This window comes from Syzygium oleosum, unplaced genomic scaffold (genome assembly GCF_021117445.2).
Source record: "Syzygium oleosum isolate NSW1041296 unplaced genomic scaffold, Sole_v2.1 Sole_v2.05, whole genome shotgun sequence".
Lineage (NCBI taxonomy): Eukaryota > Viridiplantae > Streptophyta > Magnoliopsida > Myrtales > Myrtaceae > Syzygium > Syzygium oleosum.
Genome location: NW_026607489.1, coordinates 9,383,450 through 9,404,465, shown reverse-complemented (window position 1 = coordinate 9,404,465; position 21,016 = coordinate 9,383,450). Strand labels below are relative to the sequence as shown.

General features: G+C 43.1%; 5 protein-coding genes across 8 annotated transcripts; 3 read left to right on the top strand and 2 right to left on the bottom strand.

Moving 5' to 3' along the window:
* The first annotated feature begins 539 nt into the window (after window positions 1–539).
* On the top strand, window positions 540–2,433 carry LOC115681656 (uncharacterized). The gene is made up of 2 exons (XM_030605654.2): window positions 540–803; window positions 2,025–2,433. The coding sequence occupies exons 1-2, from the start codon at window positions 583–585 to the stop codon at window positions 2,227–2,229; spliced, it is 426 nt and encodes a 141-aa protein (XP_030461514.1). The 5' UTR covers window positions 540–582; the 3' UTR covers window positions 2,230–2,433.
* Window positions 2,434–3,281: 848 nt separating this feature from the next.
* Window positions 3,282–5,656, top strand: LOC115681654 (uncharacterized). The gene is made up of 2 exons (XM_030605652.2): window positions 3,282–3,609; window positions 5,170–5,656. The coding sequence occupies exons 1-2, from the start codon at window positions 3,380–3,382 to the stop codon at window positions 5,378–5,380; spliced, it is 441 nt and encodes a 146-aa protein (XP_030461512.1). The 5' UTR covers window positions 3,282–3,379; the 3' UTR covers window positions 5,381–5,656.
* Window positions 5,657–5,912: 256 nt separating this feature from the next.
* LOC115681646 (CLP protease regulatory subunit CLPX3, mitochondrial) lies at window positions 5,913–14,638 on the bottom strand. The gene is made up of 15 exons (XM_030605643.2): window positions 13,143–14,638; window positions 12,209–12,267; window positions 11,723–11,820; window positions 11,514–11,593; window positions 11,334–11,384; window positions 10,767–10,841; window positions 10,610–10,687; window positions 9,560–9,616; window positions 8,807–8,877; window positions 8,617–8,716; window positions 8,371–8,475; window positions 7,182–7,244; window positions 6,875–6,997; window positions 6,632–6,790; window positions 5,913–6,273 (listed from the first exon to the last, which is right to left on the bottom strand). The coding sequence occupies exons 1-15, from the start codon at window positions 14,097–14,099 to the stop codon at window positions 6,199–6,201; spliced, it is 2,151 nt and encodes a 716-aa protein (XP_030461503.1). The 5' UTR covers window positions 14,100–14,638; the 3' UTR covers window positions 5,913–6,198.
* Window positions 14,639–15,589: 951 nt separating this feature from the next.
* Window positions 15,590–18,975, top strand: LOC115681647 (pentatricopeptide repeat-containing protein At1g33350-like). Of its 4 annotated transcripts, none has more exons than XM_056311802.1 (5): window positions 15,590–17,350; window positions 17,640–17,664; window positions 17,750–17,847; window positions 17,985–18,229; window positions 18,442–18,975. In XM_056311802.1, the coding sequence occupies exons 1-3, from the start codon at window positions 15,606–15,608 to the stop codon at window positions 17,774–17,776; spliced, it is 1,797 nt and encodes a 598-aa protein (XP_056167777.1). In that variant the 5' UTR covers window positions 15,590–15,605; the 3' UTR covers window positions 17,777–17,847; window positions 17,985–18,229; window positions 18,442–18,975. The 4 variants fall into 4 exon arrangements, with proteins under 4 accessions (XP_056167777.1, XP_056167778.1, XP_030461504.2 ...); XM_056311803.1 differs by having other exon boundaries at window positions 17,592–17,664; XM_030605644.2 differs by having other exon boundaries at window positions 17,640–17,847.
* A 203-nt stretch (window positions 18,976–19,178) lies between these two features.
* On the bottom strand, window positions 19,179–20,043 carry LOC115681653 (22.0 kDa class IV heat shock protein). Its single transcript, XM_056311805.1, has one exon. It carries the CDS (start codon window positions 19,935–19,937, stop codon window positions 19,329–19,331), a length of 609 nt encoding a protein of 202 aa, XP_056167780.1. The 5' UTR covers window positions 19,938–20,043; the 3' UTR covers window positions 19,179–19,328.
* Between the last annotated feature and the right edge of the window lie 973 nt (window positions 20,044–21,016).

The following is a 21,016-nucleotide window of genomic DNA, read 5'->3' as shown; positions in this document are numbered from 1 at the left end:
GCGACTGCTGTCTGGGGTCGCCGGACCTCGGGGTCGCGCGACCCTAGCGCGATGGTCGCCTGAGGGTCGCGCAACCCCGGCAACCCCAGGCGGTGGTGGCCGGCACCCAGATCTGGCCGTCGGCAATTGGCCGGTGATTAAGCTCCACCGGAGCTTTTTTTTTTTAATAAAAAAATATTAGCAAAAGTCCTTTAGCCCAAGTTGATTTTAAAAAAACACTTACCAAATACTATTTGCATTTCGAAAAACCCCTTTAGCTCAAAGATATTTGCATTCTCCCAAAGTCGAACCAAACGGGCGTAAGTGGTGCTGCATGGTTGCCGTCCGGGCCGGTGGCCATGAGCCATGGCTCTTTTCATCCGAGCATCGGGCTATTTTCTTGCCGAATCGTGGCGTTCGAGGATGGAGACACTTGGACAGGGACAGGTGGGTGCATCGGATGTTAAGACAGATACTGAACCTAAGCAAATGGGATGAGAAACGAGTGGCTGCCAACACAGTTTAGTCCAAACATATAAAGCATCAGAAGATAGAAGGAGGAGATTTATTAAAGGCAAAAAGAGAAAGAAAAGATAAGTAGAAATGGCATGCTCTTGTGCGACCAGCAATGGCTTATTAACGAACCGGTCCCTGCTAAAATCCCCGAGCCACCACCGTTCAAAGCGAACAACTTTGGCACTCACATCGATCAGAGCATCGGCCGAGAGCATGAGCAGCAGCGTGGTGGAGAAGCTGGGCATCAAGGTCGAGAGGAACCCTCCCGAGCCTAAGCTCACTGAGCTCGGCGTTCGCAAATGGCCTAAGTACGTCTCTCTTGTTTTTCTCTTCGTTTCCAGATTCTGGGTCTTCCTCCTGTGCTGTTCTTTTGTGGCGACTCGTCTTCCCTGGGCTCTCTGCCTCGAATTCGTACGTGGGTGTCTAAATTTATGCTTCTGTTCCTTCTGGGACGGCACCATTTCGTCGGCGTGATTGATAGCCCGGATGCTCGGCGCTGCTCGAACGTAAATTCGTGTTGGCAGGCGATGAAATGGGTCTTTTTGGTTCAAAGTCAAGTGGTTGTGGAATTGGGCGTAGGGCCTTGGAAGCTAATAGCTTGAAAACTGTCTTCACGCAGTGGTGCAGAATGGGAACAGTGAGATGTAGACAGATGCCAGTGAGCAAAGGATGGAACCACCTTGCTCTAAAATTAGCATGATGTACCTTAGTTTTCATCGTTTCAAGATCTTCTTAATTTCACAATCGAAAGGTTCTTTAGGGTCCACCTATCTTTGTCTCGCGATAGTTAATCGATCTATTGTTGGATACAGTAGCTAATCTTTTGCTCTTGTGCAATGATTGGCACGTTACAGTAAATGAAGAGAGAGGAGTTTCTAACAAGGTCGTCCCTTTACGCAATTCCTGATGTTAAGACAGATACTGAACTAGTTGGGGGCCTTACGAGGGCTAACCTACTACTTGACTCATAATCGTTTAAAGCATTACTGGACATAGAATGCGGAAACCAAGGTTCTCAAAGAGTTGGCTGATATATCTGAACAATTGTATGCTGGAACATATGGAGCTTCAATCCTATAGGCACAATATGCACAGGGTAGCTCCAAGACTTTGTGCTTTATGAATTCTTCCGTTGCTGTATTGGTTTTTTTTATAAGCAGAGATGATTTGGTGCTTGATACTTGTGTTTCAGCCGACAAATCTGTCTGATAGCATGGACCAGTTGGTTTATGGTTGGCAACACATTCTGTTTGTCTGTAGTTGCTCATAATGTCCTGTTTACTGCGGATTCGCTTAGTATTTTATTGCATTTGATTGAATTGTCTTGATTGATTGAATAGTGGATATGACTTCATTTTCGCCGTTCTATCTTTGTTAAGACTGAACTGGCAGCCGGAGCTCACTGGCATTGTCGTGGCACTTTTATCTCTTTGATTTTTGCAACTAATTAGCAGGAAGATCCATAGCTATCTGCTCTCATCACATGCTACTTTAATCTGACCTGTGTTTTTGTTGGGTCGGACCAACAGGTGGGGTTGCCCTCCGAGCAAATTCCCATGGACATATTCCTCTAAGGAGACTTGCTATCTTCTAGAGGGAAAGGTGAAGGTCACTCCTGAAGGAGCAAACGAGGCTGTGGAGATTGGCGCTGGCGATCTGGTTGTGTTCCCAAAAGGAATGAGCTGCACTTGGGATGTCTCAGTCGCCGTCGACAAGCACTATAACTTTGAGTAGGTATACCCTTTGATGGAGCATATTTCGCCCCTTACTTAGAGAGAGGTCAACATAATGCTGTTTCTGAGATACGGCCCATAGAAACTCCATTAAGTTATTACACAGTTATGTTCTGCTATGAGGTCTCTATGTTGTTATGGTACCGTAGCATGTCAACTGATACGTCTATCTTAAAATCTTCTACCTTGGCTCTTATTTTCCAAATTTCTTCCTTTCATGTTGGGAAATCTCTTGTTTCTTGGTGAACGTTTTGAGAATTTCTGTGTATATCATCTTCCTTGTACCGAACTATTCGTTCCTTGAGGGTGGGAGGCTTGGCCTCATCATCATCATCATCATCATCATCAACTTGGGGGCCACATCAGCAAACCCAACATTATTTAAGAAAAGGTGAAGAGAGAGAAGTGGGGGATGGAGGGAGGTTGGGCTGTGGCAACATTCACCTTCGAGAGTCTTGAAACCTTGATCGCGTCGGCGAGTACATCAAACTTAAATCCTCGCAGCGTCCAGGGTTCGTGCACAAATTGTCGCCTTTGGTAGCCAGAGATGGCTGCGCCACCCTCTCGGATCGCTACTGATGCCATGCCGCCCCTCCTGATCATTAGTAGGCAAACCAGAGAGAGTTAGAGAGTAGCTGAAGAGGGGTGGCGATAGCACGTTGTCGCAGCTCCTTTGGCGTTGTTCAGGTATCTTTTTGAACCAAATGGCAGGCATAAGATCCTAAGTGATGGCAACATCGATGGCTTTATATGCGGCATGGGCGAAATCTGTTACCAAAACTATCCAAAAGCACGAACTGAGTGTTCCAGACCGCGGTTATTTCGGACCAAATTCAAGTGTAAGCACCACCTCGAATTTCAAGCAACTATCTTGAAATTGCTCGTTCGAGGTGTCATTTTTTGTACCCTTTAGTGGAGCACTAGAATGAAAAGAAGATTGGATTTTGTCATGAAATCGCTTTTCTCAGAGATGCTTACCGGACCAATCAGTTCACCGTGTCCTGAACGTTACAGTAACAAAGTACAACGTAATGGGAATCAAAAGGAAATCTTTTGCGATTGCCTCGTCGCCACCTTTCCTTAATAAAACAACAAAGAAAGAAGCAAAAGCGCGTGATTCTCTCCGAGGAATAAGAGCTCCTCTTCCTTTAATGGCGTCGAACTATTTCCCCTCCAAATTCCGCTCTCTTTCCCTGCTTGCTCTGTCGGCTCTGCTCCTCTCCTACTTGGTTGTCACAGTACCCAGATCGAAGAAAGTGGCCATGTCTAAACCGGCAGCAGAAGGAGAAGCGAGATCGGTGACGGAGGTTCACGGTGTTAAGATAGAGAAGAATCCTCCTCAGTCCAAACTCGATGAGCTTGGCGTCGCCAACTGGCCCAAGTACGCTTTCTTTTTTAGCTTTTCTTGTCTTTTGAACTTTCGTTGAGCTCTGGTGTCAACTGCTGATGTTGTGTCTGCGTGGAGATTTCTTGTTCTTGATTTCATTTTTGTTCTGGTTTTTGAGTCACTTCGGAGAAATTTAGTTCGGTAGTTAATATGTAGTGATGTTGAGATGAAGAAGCTGCTTTGAAGTTTTGCTCTGTTTCTTTCGTCTCCTTTGCTCATGGTTTTATGGAGAAAGCTCCTTTTTTTTATTTTGCCCACAACCCGAATCTTGCTGGAATCCTGTGATTTAAAATGGTGGCAAAAGCCAGAAGCATGAGATATCGTACTCTACATTCTCTGTGTGAAACAAGCATTTATGCCATGCTGTAATTTTAGCCCATCAAATATGAAAGACTTAAATTTTAGGGTTTTCAAACATTTTTTACGGATGAACATGTCACAACATTATGAGTAATACAGAGTTTGTCTTTCTCATCTTTGGTTAAACCATCATGTACATGAGCAACATTATGAATTATCCATCTTGCTTTTGTCGTCTTTCTTAGTCCTGAGTTTGTGTGGCTTTCGATCAGACTGAAAACTTGCCCTACTCAATGCAGAACCATTGGGCTATTGCCTGTGGCTTGTGTTTCATATATTTCTATTCCCCATAAATGTTCAGCTCTAGTGGATAAAGTATATGAATGAAGTCGCACTACCAAACAAGACACCTCGTTTTTGCCAGCCTCAGTCTAGCTCAATACTTTCTACTCAAACATTATACTCTGGTAAATTCAGTAAATAAAAAATGAAAGGACTACAAGTTTTAGCTAAATTAGTTCGGAATTATATCTTAATGACCATGATAATGACTCCTTATACATCCAGGAAGATTTCCTTTGTCTTTTCTCAGACTTGTAGTTCTAGGAGTAGTTGCAGAACTAAATCCACTGTAATTGCTAAATTCAAGATCTGCCCTATCTAGTCATTGCAAGGCCTTCTGCTACTAATTTGAAGAGTGGGACATTGGCCAGCAAGAGAAGTGACTGGAAAGCTCAATTTTTTCCTTGTTTTTGAGTTTTTTGAAGAGGAAAATAGTGTTCTTGAAAACTAAAGAACCTTGGAATTTGTTTTTCTTGTTCTTCAATTAATTGTTTTAAACCTCAGTGACAATGGAAACTTTTTTCAAAGCCGGACATTTCCAAAGCAAGCTTCCTTGAGAGAACCGGCGAGACCCAAATTTGCATTTCTGTCTACTTGCCGCATTCATCCAGTTAATTTGGTTATACTTTCTTGTGCAAGATCTGCCGATGCAGGGTTGATTATAAGAGGGGCGATACATTAGCGAGACGTGAAAATCTTGTGCTGTTGTCATTTGACATATGCAAGAAGTGTCAGCAGTTATAAAACTGTGAATCAAATCTTGTTTCTGTGTTTTGTACGTTACAACGGCTTATAAAAGAAGTCATGCTGCTGAAGAAAAAGAGTAATTAAAGAGCAGGAGTTAATATTCTCACTAAACATACTGATGCGTGATTATATCGGTAGCTTACAAGGATGATGTAATATGACCAGGTGGGGATGCGGTCCGAGTAAGTTCCCATGGACCTTCGAATCCACGGAGACAATGTACTTGCTGGAAGGGAAAGTCATAGTGTATATTGACGGGCATGATGGTTCTTTCGAAATCGGAGGCGGGGATCTGGTTGTATTCCCTAAAGGCATGAAGCTTGTTTGGGATGTCGTCGAAGCTGTGAACAAGCACTACAGCTTGGAAAAGAACTAAGGATTTGGAACAGTGTTGGTAACTTCATGTATCTGCCAATCTAATATATGCTTACTAGGAGGCACTAGATTTCAATTGCTGTCAACTGAAGGATGAACATGTCGGAGACTGACTACCAAAGATTCATATTATCATCTTGTATTGAAGTTGAGCGAGTGTTAGCTTCTTTCTAAACAAGGTTCCTCCTGAACTTACAGGAAGAAAAATCTTGTACTTTTCTGTTAACTATGTTGTTTCTTCGATGAGGTTGCTTAGATGATGCTTTGCAACATAAAAGATGATCTTGTCAAACTCAGGTTCGTTATTGCATTCAAGAGAAGATTGTATGCAAGGTTCTATGACAATTTGGCGACGAACATTAACCGCCGCATAAAGCCAAAGCTAATTTAGCCATCAAGGTCCGTGAATAGTTAAACACTGTCCTGGCCAGCTGGCATCAAATTTATTTTGGGCATAGGTTGACCATAAATGGAAAAAATAAACTTTACATGTGTTAAGTCAAAGTAATGTAATGTTGGGACCTGGTAAGAGATCAGAGGACAATCTTTATGGAACTATTAAGGATAAATACATGCTTGAGCAAGAACACGCCCAAATTCTTTCATCGGTTAAACCTCTTTAATTGCAATTAAAGTTTTATACAAGGAGCAGCTCAATTAACGGCGCTCAAAGATTTACTTTTCTTCACTAAATTCCTATTTCCTATTGAAATTGAACTGAGCTATATGTTGTCTACAGTGGTATAATTACACCCAATTATTAATTCCCGAAACAGCAATGCGTTTTTTCAGCCACGTTATCTATTTGCAGTAAAAACCTCACAAGCTCACGGCCCTTGATGATACATCCGACTCGCCATCCTGCATCTCGCCTTCGGCTGCATCCACATTTGCCTGCAACAAGCATACGGGAATTAGAAACCATTCGGGCACATCATAAACGCCGTATCCAAGAAACAAACCGAGTAAAAAGTGGACTGGACGAAAGAATCGGATTTGATAAAATCAAGCACCTTAAAGAGGAATTGCCAAGCACACTCAAGTTAAAACAATGCTCTTAAGCTAAAATTTAGCAAAAAAATTGCACCTATGGGTTTTTCCCATTCATGATCATGTATAAGATGCATGCAGTGAAGGTGCACACAACCACCAGTTCACTGAGACAACAAAAGGAAAATAACGTAGCGACAATTTCAATCAAGTGTCGAAGGTAAATTACAGGCCCGGACCACATAAATCTGCAGAATCATACCGCTGAGTTTTCAAATTTTATTTCGGCAAGGTAACGCTCCAATGCACTGTCTCCCCGAAGAATCTTTCCTCCACATCCTGGGGCTTCAATTGATCCCACAGATTCTTCATCTACGACAACTGCATCTACTCTCTCATTTCCTGTCTTCATGTCTGGAATCTGAAACATACGAAAGGCCAATGGCTAAGAAGCAGCGTAACTAGAACAGGTGCCTGTGATTACCACGATAACTCTTTGTTATACCTCATACATTGCTTCTGTCAAAATGCTTTCAAGGATGGCCCTTAGACCTCTGGCGCCAGTATTTTTTACCATTGCTTTCTTAGCAATCAATCTCAGCGCCTTTTCTGTAAAATGTAGCTTGACCTGAAATTGGGTAAGAATATAAGAGGACAAATGACATTGAAATTACTCGTATCGCTATATCTACTAGATTAATCTCCAAGTTTTCTTTTTTGCTTTGTAAGAATGTGGATTGTGTGCACACATGCCAGTGTGCTTGGCTGAGGGGAAGGGGGTTCATATAAAGATGAATGAGAGGAAGACTTACATTATTCATGCTGAACAATTTCTTGTACTGCTTGCCAAGAGCATTTCTTGGTTCTGTGAGGACCTGCAAACAAAACCATTTTGAAGATGAAGCAACATGACCAGTAGTTTTTTTTTTTTTTTGGTAAGGTGACATGACCAGTAGTTTATGTTGTTACATTTCTAAAGCTGAACTAGATCGCTGAAATACTTCATATAAAGTGCAGACTCCAATTAGGATGCAAAATCATGGTCAATAAAAATACTCAAATCTGCAGAAAGTGCCACAATCTTTCGGCTCAAGTGGTTCTCTAAAGTCGATCGAAATAAAAAAAATAAAAAAAAAAAGTGGTTAGCCTCCAAATGGGATCCATCAAAAAGTAGTCCTGTGAATAGTTTTGCCTAGAGAGGCCAGTTCAATCTCCCAACATCAGTACTAATTGAAATGAAACAAGCAATAGAGAAAATAGTATATGAAGTCTGTATATGAATATCTTCAATTAAATCATATGGATAATTGAAAAGTATAAAATTACTTAATTTGTAATCACATAATTTTCCAACCTTGTTTAAAGTCACCAATCATTTAGATGTTATTATGGTAAAATCTATTCATTGCAACTTTATTTATTCGATAGTACTGCTTTTCAACTTCAAAAATTTTATAAGGAAATTGACAAGCTGATTTAACCTGATGGTCCATTGATCAAATGGGACGGCTTTGACAAATTTTCTACAAGCTGATTTTCCCATCTGCATACATCATTCATCCAGCATCGTTCCAGGCAAAGACGCTCTAGTTACACAAAACTATGGAAACAAACACCACAATTCATTCACAGAAACATTTGAATCTATCTCGTACTAATGGGGTAATGCCGTTTAAAACTAAGGAATGGCAAGGTTTTCATCACATTATACAGATTCTACCGAATCGTACTTCAATAGAGCTTGGCTAGGCAGATTTTACTCTATTACAAGTTTGCAAACAGAATTAACATTCGAATTATTCAAGCTTGTTGTGAAGTATTGTCAATGAGGGCAATCATTTCGTTTGAAATCAGCGAAAAGGTTAGCACAAAGGACTTTGAAATAGTAATAATCAAAAGAAGACATCAAACCAAATCCACAGATTGAGAAAGTAGCATTATGGTCCAGATTATGAAAGTTGAAAATGGCTAAACACATTTCGCAAGTATCAAAAAGATTACCTGAACAAGTTGATCTTCTGTCAGAGCTGACAAACTGACTAAAATTGGAAAGCGTCCAATAAACTCTGGGATGAGGCCATATGCAATAAGGTCAGCACTTTCCACCTGAAAACAAAACAGAAAAAATCTCAAGAGAATATTATGATTGGGGGAATTAGGAAGATCATGAAAATTAATTCAAGAGATAGAGTGGAGAGCAGCAATCCATCTTCTGCAAAGAAGAAAACGAAACAGGCTTTGCCGTACTGATTCAAGTAAAGATGATGTCACTGCAGCATTTGTTACTCCACCAGCTCTCATATTAGCACGAACAGGTGCTCCAAATCCGATGGAAGAATCTTGCCGCCTGGTAAAGCATTATGTAGTTAAATACTGCCACCAACAACATGGAGAGAAAGATTTAATTCACCAAAGGAATGATGTCAAAATTTATTACCTTTCTGAAATGGTTTTTTCTAAATCGACAAACGCACCACCACAGATGAAAAGGATATCTTTCGTGTCGATCTGGAATAATTCTTCATAACAATTAGAGGAAACACTAAAAACTTAATATAAACATAGAACCACTCAAATCCTAGAGTTCTCTGATGCAGAATAAGATCAACAGAGGACCAAAGCAGGTAAAGGGACTGCATTTGAGTTGCTCTTTATAAAAATCGTGAAATCTGGCAAAATGAAACAAGCATAGAGACAATAGAGGAGATAAATACAGCATGCAACCACTCAAATCCCAAAGTCTCTGATGCACAGTAAGATCAAGAGAAGACCAAAGCAGGTAAAATGACTGACAAAATGAGATAAGGCTAAACATATAGGGGAGGTAAAGAGATGATATTCTATTGAAACCAGACTAAGAAAATAAGCAAGTGTTTCAGTTAATTTGCAAATGAGTAGGCTCTCACATGATGCCTACTTTTAAAATCTGTACTCTTGAGAGAAATAATATTGTGTTCATTCTGCTAAAGAAAACTTGATATGAAGACATTTCTGATGAAGTCCCAATCAACCACAGAGAACACAGCCACCTTCACAAATAGTGAACCTTATCAAGGGTCACAAAAGTTGCCATACACAAATGTCCTATACGATATATACGGTGAATGCAAGACATGAAAAGCCTGAAAGCACAACCAGGAGATGAAGCAAAAATAGATCACAACAGAAGGGCATATTCACAGCAGAATACCTGTATGTTATCACCTCGGGGATGCTTCCTCGCACCCTTCTCAGGAACATTTACTATCTGGAGAACAAAAACAGTTGCTAAAAAAAGGAAGAGGTGGACAAACTCCCTTTTGCCTCTGAAGCAACTTGAATAGCTTGGGCACACAAAAATCGCATTCTGTATCTTGCACAAGTGTCTAATATGATGAAATCTAAATCTCAGGCTTTGGGGGCATGCAGATCCTTCAACAGTTTAAATTTTTTGGTAACACTCCATCAAGTTGAGTAGGAATGTCATTAGCTTCTATCAAGATTCTAATGGTTTGAGAACTCATATACAACCACCGAGACGATTAACCAGGTAGTCAGAGTTCTTATTTGTGTTCCTCAAATGCAAATAGGATGTTCTGGCAGTGACATTCTCCTCTCTACGTGCAAGCTTGACCACAAGAAAAGTAAGACAAGAAAGGTTAATTACTTTGCAAACAATTACGCATATTAACACTTATCATTTGCAACAAAAACACATCTTTGGTGCTGATATTTTTAGCTCACTCAAATACTTAACAGGGCCTCTTCGCGATGGTTATATGTAGCTTTTGCCAGTTACCTTTTCGATTTAACTGTGGCTTTTCACTTTTCTTTCAACTACTACTGTTATTTGGGGGTTATGATCATAGAGATTCTTTAATTTTTTGGCTTTTGTCCCAAAATAATGCCAATATAAACCAAAGTAAGCTTCAATAAATCCAAAACACCAGCCAGAAGATAAGAGGAAGAACTTCTGCGTCCAGCTTTAACAAAGTTTTTTATGGCAATCAATAAGTTGGATTAATACCCAAAAGCCCAAAGGATATTTGAAAAATCAACAATTACAGCAATCTTTATCGAGATTACTTTCACCACATATCCCCCCATACAGATAATGTGCAATTATTTCAAAAGGGCGTGCAATTTGCAAGCCTTGTTTAATGGGATTCAAGAAAGCATGAAGGGGAAGAGAATGTTCCTTGGCCATGTACTACAGGATACAAGCCACTACTATTCTACAAGAAAGCATAATGTGACTTACTGTTCCTTCCAGCATCTTAAGCAAAGCCTGTTGAACCCCCTCACCAGAAACATCTCTGCTGATATTTAAACTTTCAGCCTGCAATCAGACTTCACAGTAAAGACAGATGGCTTGCAAAGTAGAACTAAATGGAATAGTCATGAAATATCTCAGAGACCCTCTTTGTTATCTTGTCAACTTCATCAATGTACACCATTCCTTGCTGAGCTGCTTGTATATTGAATTCCGCTACCTAGAGGAAAATTTACAAACATCATAATTTACAGCTTCATTCATCATTTAACTAAAGGAAACTGACAGATGCAAGACCATTGCAAGTACAGATTTAACAGGAAAAACTGCTAGTTATGGAAACTCTCTCGCAACAACTTCAATATCAGATAATGACAACTTCATCTACCAGTTACCCAAACAAATATAGAACGAAACTCGCTGTTGCAAATATCCACTGCTAAATAACACAAATCCCTTGACCAGGATCCTTTTAAGCATTTCAAGCTATTATATCGGAGCCAGTCATGTCCAAGTTCGTTATTTGTAACAGACAGAAGAAAACGTGACATAAAACTGATATCACATGAAGTAAGCAGCTATGCCTACACTGAGACAGTAAACAATGATGCCACCAGATTGGAAGAACTGAAGATGGTATTGATAGAAATGAAGTGCAGTAAGCCACAGCAACTTAACTGCTAGTCTTGAAGGGATAGAGACATGAACTCACCGTGAGCAGCTTATACAGTATTGACTCCACATCTTCTCCAACATAACCAGCCTGCAAAAGTAATCCCATTTTGTGTCTGAGTAAAAAAAGTCAAGTCTAGACCGAGAGCAGCGCAGAAAAGCAAGACCAATCTCAATTTCAGTAGTTAATATTATTACACGAAGAATGTCCCAACTTTACCTGTGTGAGAGTTGTTGCATCAGCAATGACAAAAGGCACATTCACAAAACGAGCAAGTGTTTTTGCCAATAATGTCTTCCCTATTCAGGAGTACGCAAGTCAGAGGCGCACAGTGAAAGAGGTAATGACAAACAACATAAAACGACACTGAGCAAGCATTCATCGCATGCCCAGACCAGAGGCGCATTATTTGACAGAAGCTATCATACCCGAGCCTGTAGGGCCCATCAACAGGACATTGCTTTTCTCTAGCTCCACGTTATCATCATCATCTAATGCCTCTGGAACTCCTGACTCTGCTCCTGACCTAGTAATGAAATCACTAGATCAATTTCAAATCACTATAACAAAGGTAGTATGACAGAACTGTAGCAAGAAATACAGCTCTCAACAGTATAGACATGCGATATTCAATAGGCTTATTGTCTGTAGATTTGGTCAAGCCAGTATCAACAAACATGTTCCCAACAAACTAACTAGTAGATGGCATGCATAGTGATGTCACAGCAATCAAATGTTATGTATTGCAGGATCAGCGTTTCTTAAAAAGCTATTGATGTGCCAACCCATAAACCCAGCCTAACAGAAGTAATTGAGATTCAAATTTTGCTATGAAATTGCGCAAAGGAAATAGATGCCATCAGCATTAGAAAGGACTTAATGTGTCTGAAGGACAGGGGCCAAGAATAGCTAACCCTTTTTGGGAGGCAAGGTATATTCTTTTGTAGTGGTTATAAACAGCCACAGAGAGTACCTGCAGCATAGGCACAGACCATCTGCATTAGCTTCTAACAGAATACAAGGTTCACGATACAAGTCCAGAGAGTCTTATTAGTGAGAAGACCTTAAACCATATCTTTCAGCTGCGGATCACACTTCATATCATAGACAAAGCATTAAAAACATGCATGTAAACTGAATTACTCTTTTCCGTGCTCCAGTTGATGATTTGCTTATTGACTAACTAACAGAGGAAAACCATTTTGAATCCATCCATACAGAAATCTCAAGGCAAAATAAGTTCTACAAGACATCCTATTGGTACAGACCGAAACCAGTGACTTAGTTTGCTCAATGACTAATTTTGATTAGCTTAACCAATACAATCATGACCATAATAATGTCATCAGCAATAATTACTAACTCACATTAAGCTGCTAATTTTTTAGGAGAACTAGGAGCAAATGACATATACTGCATCAGTACTCCACATGAAGAATCCATCTGAGGAGTTCAATCAAACATCCATTTAGCATTGGCGAGAGGGAGGGAGAGTCATCAAGATGCCTAGTCCTATTTGCAATTTGAAGAACTATCCCTCGAGTGGCTAGGGTCACTTAAGAGAAGAGAATTAAATAAGAGAACTGGAATTTGATGTCCCACCGGATCAAAGACGTCAAATATCTGCCTGAAACTAAAATGTCGCCCAAATGCACATCATGGAGAGCTAATCAAACAAGATGTAACATAGTGTTGCATACATTGTCAAAGGTCTCTAAACTCTAAAGTAAATCAACCAGCAACTCCTGAATGGCATTAACCAGATACTGAGATCATGATAACATGTAAGAATAATAAGACATTAACATTATAATGCTTGACCTTCAGCATCAACAAAACATATATCACCTTTTTGGATCTTTCTTGGCCAATAACAAACTTGTCAAGGCCCTTGCAAATCTCCTTTGGCGTGGGCAAATCCTTGCCCAAATTCGCCCCACCCCATCCGTTCTTCTCCCCGCCATTTCCACCAGCAGCACCTCCATTGCCACCACCAGAGCCACCTCCACCAGGGCCAGCAGCCCGGATCACATTGACCCCAGGCGCAAACGGTGGCCCCGGCGGAGTATGCACGGCCAACCCATTCCCGGCAGGTGGGCCTGGAGGGGGCGGCCAATTCTCCGGCGGGTCCCCACTGTAGGACCTGAGAGTCTCCCAGAAGGAGAACCGCAGCTTATTATTCACGAAATCATCGTACCCACCACCACCCCTATTGTCCTCATCACAGCTCGCACCAGCACTATTACTAGAATTCCGAGGACCGCCATTCTTGTTCCTCTTTTCGACGCCATTATTGGTCTTGCTCGTGCTCACCACCCTCCCAATCTCGACAAAGCTGCCCTGCAGAGGGGCAATCCGGTACGGGTGGAAGTAGTAAGCAGTCTTACAATTGGGGCACAAATTGACGGCCTCATAACCACCCGATGCGGCTTTCGCGACGTCCCCGCCGCCGTCGCCGCTATTGTTCCGGGCGAAATTCTGATCGAGATTGGGCGAGAAGTGACGATTGGAGAAGAGGAGATCCATGCTCTTGGAGCAGCGGGGGCAATTGGCCTCGGCCCGGATCTTGCGGTGGCGGAGGTCGTCGGAGCCGCCGTGGTCCCACTTGTAGCGCTCCTGGACGCCGATGAGGGATTCCCGGCGGCGGTGGGAGGCGAGGTGGAGGTAGTTCAGGTGGGTGGAGATGGCGGAGACCTGCATGTAACGGTGGTGTTGCTGCGACGAGGGCGGCGAAGAGGGACGGCTCAAGCATTGCGAACCCACCAACCCTTTGAGCTTCCGCCATCTCCATAGCGTCGGAGACATACCAAGATTGCGGAAAGCCTTTCTGGGTCGCTGTTACCGAGAGCGATAGAGGCAGAGAGACAGAGACAGAGGGAAAGAGAGAGGATTGGGATCTGGTGAGCGCTGTTGGGTAATATACAAAAAAACGAGAAGCTATGGAGAATAAGATAAAGTAATCTTATTTTATATGGAGTTCATCGACTGTGGATGAAGAAGCAAGCCGACGAGGAAGCGTAGGAGAGAGAATTGCATGGGCAAAGAATCGTTTTTTAAGAGAGAGAGAGAGAGAGAGAGGATGAAACTGAACAAGAGAGAAAACCTGTGCTCGCTCTTCTGTGCTTGAAGCTGAAGTTATGGTTTCGAGACAGGGCCGAGAAAAGATGAAACTGACCCGGAAAAAACACGACATACACGTCTCTCCATGCACATTGCCATTGCCTCTTCTCTCTCACCCAATCCACAAATTTTCCCAACAAAAAGAATGGTGTCCTGAATGCTTGTCGGAGAGCGCGGCGTTTCTGTTTTCCATGTTTCCTCGGTTTTGACCGCATCGTTTGTTCATCATCTGCGCTTTGCCTCGCCTCTTTCACCTCTGTCGTTTCCTCTCCTACTTCTCAGCTCGACCCCGATCGGCTTTTGACCTCGGACTTCAAGCCCCAAGGACGAGGAAAGGGTTTGTTGCAGATTAATCTCGACCACGAGATTGGGGAGATGCGAAAGCCATGTTTTACGTTTGTTAAACATAATTTTTTAAGACTTGTCACGAAAGTTCAATTAAATTATAAAATTTTTAAAAAGTACAATCAAATATTAAAACTCATTAAACATTGAATATCACGTGATCTCAAAAGGATTGCCGAACAGAATCAGACCCGAATATTTTCTTAAACTGTGAACTAAACCTTAAGGCTGCGTTTGGTCGACTGGATAAAAGCCAAGATAGGATATGTTTTATCATATCTTGTGTTTGGTGGTGGTCCAGGATAGGATAAGGTCGGATATAGACCGGATAAAAAAATTCAAGGGAGGTGGGATAGACCTGAATAGGATTTCTAATGTCTATTTTTCCAGAAACCCTACGCTTCACTCGCCGTCATCTTCATCCCCACACCTTGTGCACTTTCACCAAAAAAGTTTCTCAGCTTTTTTTCCTTCACCGACTCCTCCGGACCCGTGAATAGCAAAAAAAAAAAAATATTATCCTATCCGACTTTAAATTCGTAGTCCACCAAACAGTTGATAGGATATGAAGAAATCCCAGGATTTCTTATCATATCCTATCCAGTCCTATCCTGTTTAGAAATCCGGACAACCAAACGCAGTCTAAGTAATCGGTTTCATTAGACCGGACCGAACCGGTTTGGTCCGATTTCCAGTTCTGGGATCAACTGGTCCGATTCCCGGTTCTTCCTTAAAATTGGATCGGACCGAAAACCGATCATCTCTAATCGATTTAATCCGACTTTGAGTCGGGTATTGGCTCGACGTGGTTTGTTTTTTTTTTCGGTCGAGCTTGAATGCTAAATTATGGCCAACTGGGACTCGATGGAACCGTTACTCACCGGTTCTTTCAGTTTTGTCCGGTTTTGGTGGGCAAAAAAAGGAAAAGGCGGGGGCTTTTTCAGCAAACCCGGCGTGCACGTTGCTCCTGCGTGCATCGCGAATGCTCTGGCTTGCAGAGAGAGAAGCATCATGCTCTCTGTGACAAACCTAAACGAGCACGTCGTGACCGCCCTCGGTCGATCCACCCACATCAACCACCTCAAGCAGCTCCAAGCCTTCCTCGTCACCCTCGGCCATGCCCGCACCCAGTTCTTGGTCTTCAAGCTCGTCCGCTTCTGCACCCTCGACCTCGCCGACCTCGGCTACGCTCGCCGCATCTTCGACCACCTCCGCTCCCCGAACATCTACCTCTGGACCGCCATGGTCACCGCGTACGCCGCTCGCCCGGACCACGCGCCGGAAGCGCTCGCCCTGTACCGCGACATGGTCCGCCGCGGGCTTCCTCGGCCCAACCAGTTCATATACCCCCACGTCCTGAAATCGTGCCCCGAGCTCTCGGAGTCTCTGGGCACGAAGCTGGTGCATACCCAGGTCTTGAAATCGGGGTTCGGGGGATACCCAGTTGTGCAAACGGCGCTTGTGGACGCGTACGCGAGGTCTTGTTGTGACCTTGGGACTGCGCGACAGTTGTTTGATGAGATGTCTGAGAAAAGCGTTGTTTCGTGGACGGCTATGATCTCGGGTTACACGAGACTTGGGCAGATTGAAAATGCCTTGTTACTATTTGATAATATGCCGGAGAGAGATGTTCCGTCTTGGAATGCTCTTATTGCTGGCTGCACACAGAATGGTCTCTTTTCCGAGGCAATGTCCATCTTAAGGAGAATGATAAACTTCTCCGTAGATACACAATATAAAGAGAATAGGCCTAATCATGTAACAATCGTGTGTGCACTCTCTGCATGTGGCCACACTGGCACGCTTCAACTTGGTAAAGGTATTCATGGCTATGTATATAGAACTGGCTTAGGTCCAGATTCATTTATCTCAAATTCTCTCGTGGACATGTATGGCAAATGTGGGAGCTTAAAGGAGGCCAGACGAATATTTGAAACGACTGCTAAGAGGAGCTTGACATCGTGGAATTCCATGATTAATTGTCTTGCCCTTCATGGCCAAACTGAGAGCGCAATTTGTGTATATGAGGAGATGATGCGGTCCGGAGATGATGTAATCCCAGATGAGGTTACTTTTATTGGCTTGTTGAATGCTTGTACTCATGGAGGGTTGGTTGAAAGAGGACGTGCTTATTTCAATATGATGACCAGGAATTATGGCATTGAACCTAGGATCGAGCACTATGGATGCTTAATTGATCTCCTTGGCCGAGCTGGTAGGTTTGATGAAGCTTTACAAGTTGTCAGGGAAATGAAGATGCACCCTGATGAGGTTGTGTGGGGTTCTTTGCTTAATGGATGCAAAATACATGGACGCACAGATTTGGCCGAATTCGCATTGGAAAAGCTTATTGAATTAGACCCAAATAATGGTGGTTATGGTGCAATGTTGGCGAATTTGTATGTAGAGCTTGGGAAGTGGGATGAGGTCCGCCGGGTCAGAAAGATGCTAAAGGAGCAGGATGCATATAAGACTCCTGGTTGCAGTTGGGTTGAGGTCAACAGCCAGCTCCATCAGTTTTATTCTGTTGACTTATCACATCCACAGACGGTGGATATACACAATGTCCTGGAGAGTCTGTTTTCTGTGGGGTATATAAGCATAACTCGAATTCTTTTTATCTGACACACCTAGGCTTTAAGGACATCTTAGCATAAATGTCAAGGTCTTATGCAAATGTATTGTAATATTAGTTTTTAAAACCTAAAATCAGCTTCTAGTTTTGCATATCTATTTGTTCGGCCTTTTGGGTTCTCTAGGCAGTCTTGCCTGTATGTCTTTGCTAATTCCATTCTATTCACTGCATGTCTAACTTGATTGATTTGAATGCAGTGATGAGCCCAGATGCTAATCTCCTATATCTGTTGTTTTTAACTAAAGGAGCAAGTACAAGACCCCAGGAACGGTGAGTAGCTGTCTTGAGATTGAACACAGTTTCAACTGGAATGTGTTTCTGTCGCTTTTAGAGTGATACAGCTCTGGATAAGCAGATGCAGCTAGGGTTGAAAGCTAATTAAACCTCATTCACTGATTGTTTCTGGGAGGAAAGGAGTGGCAATAGCAAACTATGGTTTATTTGGATGCTCAGGTATGTTCTTTCAGTAGAGATGTTACATGTGTTGCTTTAACTTGTAAGCCAAGAAATAATTATGTAAGCCACCAGAACAAACTATGGCATCAGTGATTGCTGAGTATTTGTTAATTTCCACCATTGTCAATTTGCAGTGGAAAATCTCAAGTCATCAAAGGAAGACGTATCGGAAAATATTGACGCCAAGTGGCTTTCTTGGCTGGAACTGGAAACCATTTGTTTTAGTATGATCCAGCTTCAGCCCAATAACTTTCGTTTCAACATCTCATTGAGAAATTTCTTATGCTACCCTATGAACTTGGCTGTTCAGCAACCCCCATTTCACCTGCTTAGTGGCAACATAAGAAATCTTCTTACAAATTTGTTGATGGCGGTTAAGGTAAGCATACATGAACATGGTTGTTTGGTAACTAATTTATGTATCCAAGTATTATTTTTCTGATTTTGACTTGGACTAGAACATTGTATTCCTTTGCTTACTTTTGTCAACTGGTTACATGTAGATTGGTGATATCTTAGGTGCTAATTTTGTTCTATAACGTAATATTCTGATTTTGGGTCCTAGTTATTGTCTGTTTCTGGTACCTGCAGGCAATTGTTATAGCAGGAGCTTCATAGTTTGTCAATTAGCCTCGATGATGTTGACAAAGAGGCTTTTATGGGGAAACAAGTACCTTTGGATATCCATTTGCAAGACGCTGTAATGAAGTTCCCATTTCCAAGTGTGGCTTGGCTGACTAATTTAAGAAGGCTCTGTATTGAAGACGGCTATGGAAATCTATGCTTGAGAAGATAGGTTTGTGTAAAACAGAGAGATTTTTCAGATGTAGAATGGTTACCCCAGAGCATCGACAGGACATGGAGTATGTTTGTTGTGGCACCTTTTCAGCGCAAGATGCTCGAGATTTACCCAACATTTCTTTTTGGTGCAGAACAGAAAAGCATTTTCTTCCTCTACTTTAGCCTCCCGAAACCCAGGTCTGGATCACTCTTTCCATAGCCTCAAGTAAGGAGAGCAATACTGGCTCTTTCCTTTTTCACTTGTGGATTGGAAAGAAGGGATGGGATTTGAATTGATGTAAGAAATTTTGGTTGTGCTCGATATGCCATGGAAAGGTAACGAAATCCTTAGCACCATCCTACCTTAATCTATTATCCCGGTCGTCTTATCGCATGCATAGACCCGTTATGTTATCCGAATCAATCACGTATCAAGTAAGAGTAAGTATGATTGGACTCTAGACAACCTTAAGTCAAACTAAAATCGGACGATTTTGCAAGCTCCACACATATCATGCTTCAGAAAACGTTTGACAGGGAGAAGAAAGTACAGACATAAAACTCTTTATTGCTACTTCATGTCCATGGCTTTCGTGGAAGTTCAGCGAGCGAAATTTACCACGCACATATATGCGTAAACATGCGCATTCCCCATTCACACGTCACGGTTCACAACAACAACTTTTTCATTCGTTCTCTCAGAGTTCTTGCTTGGCGTCGCTCTTGATCTTCGGTGGCTCTTCCCCTGCTTCTCCTTCAATGCCGACCACCCTCGGACCCTTGATCTTCTCGGGGGCCAACTTGGCCATCGTCACCGTCAGCACGCCGTCCTCGAGCTTCGCCCTCACCGAGTCCAAGTCCACGTTCTCCGGCAGCCTGAACTGCCTCCAGAACCTGCCGTACGACCTCTCCACCCGGTGCCAGTGATCGCCTTCTCTTTCTTCCTCCTCTCTTTTCCTCTCGCCGCTCAATTGGAGCACCCGGTTCTCCTCCACCTCGATCTTGATCTCCTCCCTCTTCAGCCCTGGCACGTCCATCCTTATCACGTGCCCCTCCGGCGTCTCCTTCCAGTCCACCCTCGCCGGCGCCGGAACCTCGGCAGCGTCCCTCAAAAGGGGGTCCGCCCCGAAGGGGACCTGCTCCAGGACCCGGAACGGGTCAGCCCAGAAGGGATCGCTTAGGAAGCTGCCTACGAGTCCCGGCCGGGTGGTCGCTTCCATGAAGGGCAAGAGCGAGCCTTCCGAGCTCGACGCGACGGCGAAGAGCAGGGACAGTACCAGAAGCAGCTTTGGCGAGCGGTTTGCCATTTCTACGCTTGTTCGGGGTTCAGTTCAGTCGGGCGAGTGTGTGATCTCTTTCGGGTTTGGCTTCAGATGAGCTTACTTAGCGAAGTGAACTGAGTGGGACGTGCTTAAATAGATGATGATTGGCGAAGACATTGTTCTTGAAGGTTCACTTAGGCGCTCGATGGGTGACGAACGTTCGAGAGAGAGCATGAAAGAGTGACTACTAGCGATCGTGGAGTACGATGGAAGAACGATGTCTAGCTTTTTCATCGAATGTTGCGTATGCATAACGTCATTACAAATCCACGTGTACATGTTTTTTTTCCAGGTTGGTCTAATACTGAAGATTGAAAGGATGGAGCTGAAGAGAGGATGCAGGTGTCTTCCAGTTGCTTCCTCTCCTTCCACTTTAGTCTTTTTCTCCGGAGTCTTCAAGAGCGGCGCGACCACGAGCGACGCGAATGTGGCCCACGGTCATATGGGCCCAACGATTAGATTCAGTCTAAATCCCCAAAAAGAGGCATGGGCCGGCCCAATAGGGGCCATGGGCTTGGCCCGACCCATTCGCAATCAGGCCAGCACGGCCCCTCGATCCAACGGGCATTGCCCAATCATGAGCCCAGTCATGTCGGGTTGTGCCGGTGCTTGGATCGACAGGGCCTGTTGGCCAGTGCTACTACCGCCTTTCGTTCGCCTCCACAGGTCAAAGACCCTCATCAGGATCCCAACGTAAACGATCCTTCCTCATGTAGCCATCAGGTGAGGGCAAGCAGCCCTCGCCAGTTGTCGCGGTCCGACATTTTCCAATTCCATGAAGGGATTGGAAATGGAAATGAGCTCCATAATTTCGAGAGAAACACGAGGGAGGCTATTCAACTGGATCGAGAGAGTGATGTCGGAGAGTTTGTGCTAAGAATTTACTGGTTAAAGAAATATGATGTGGAAGGCATCCAAAGGCAAGTTAGCCGTCCATGCACAAATTGGCCAGAAGCTAATGCCACTCTATTGTTGATGGGCACGACAAGTCGATACCAGTTCATATATTGAATCGAGATGCATATCTTGCTCACAATGAGGAGATGTCCAAGTTGATAGGAGAC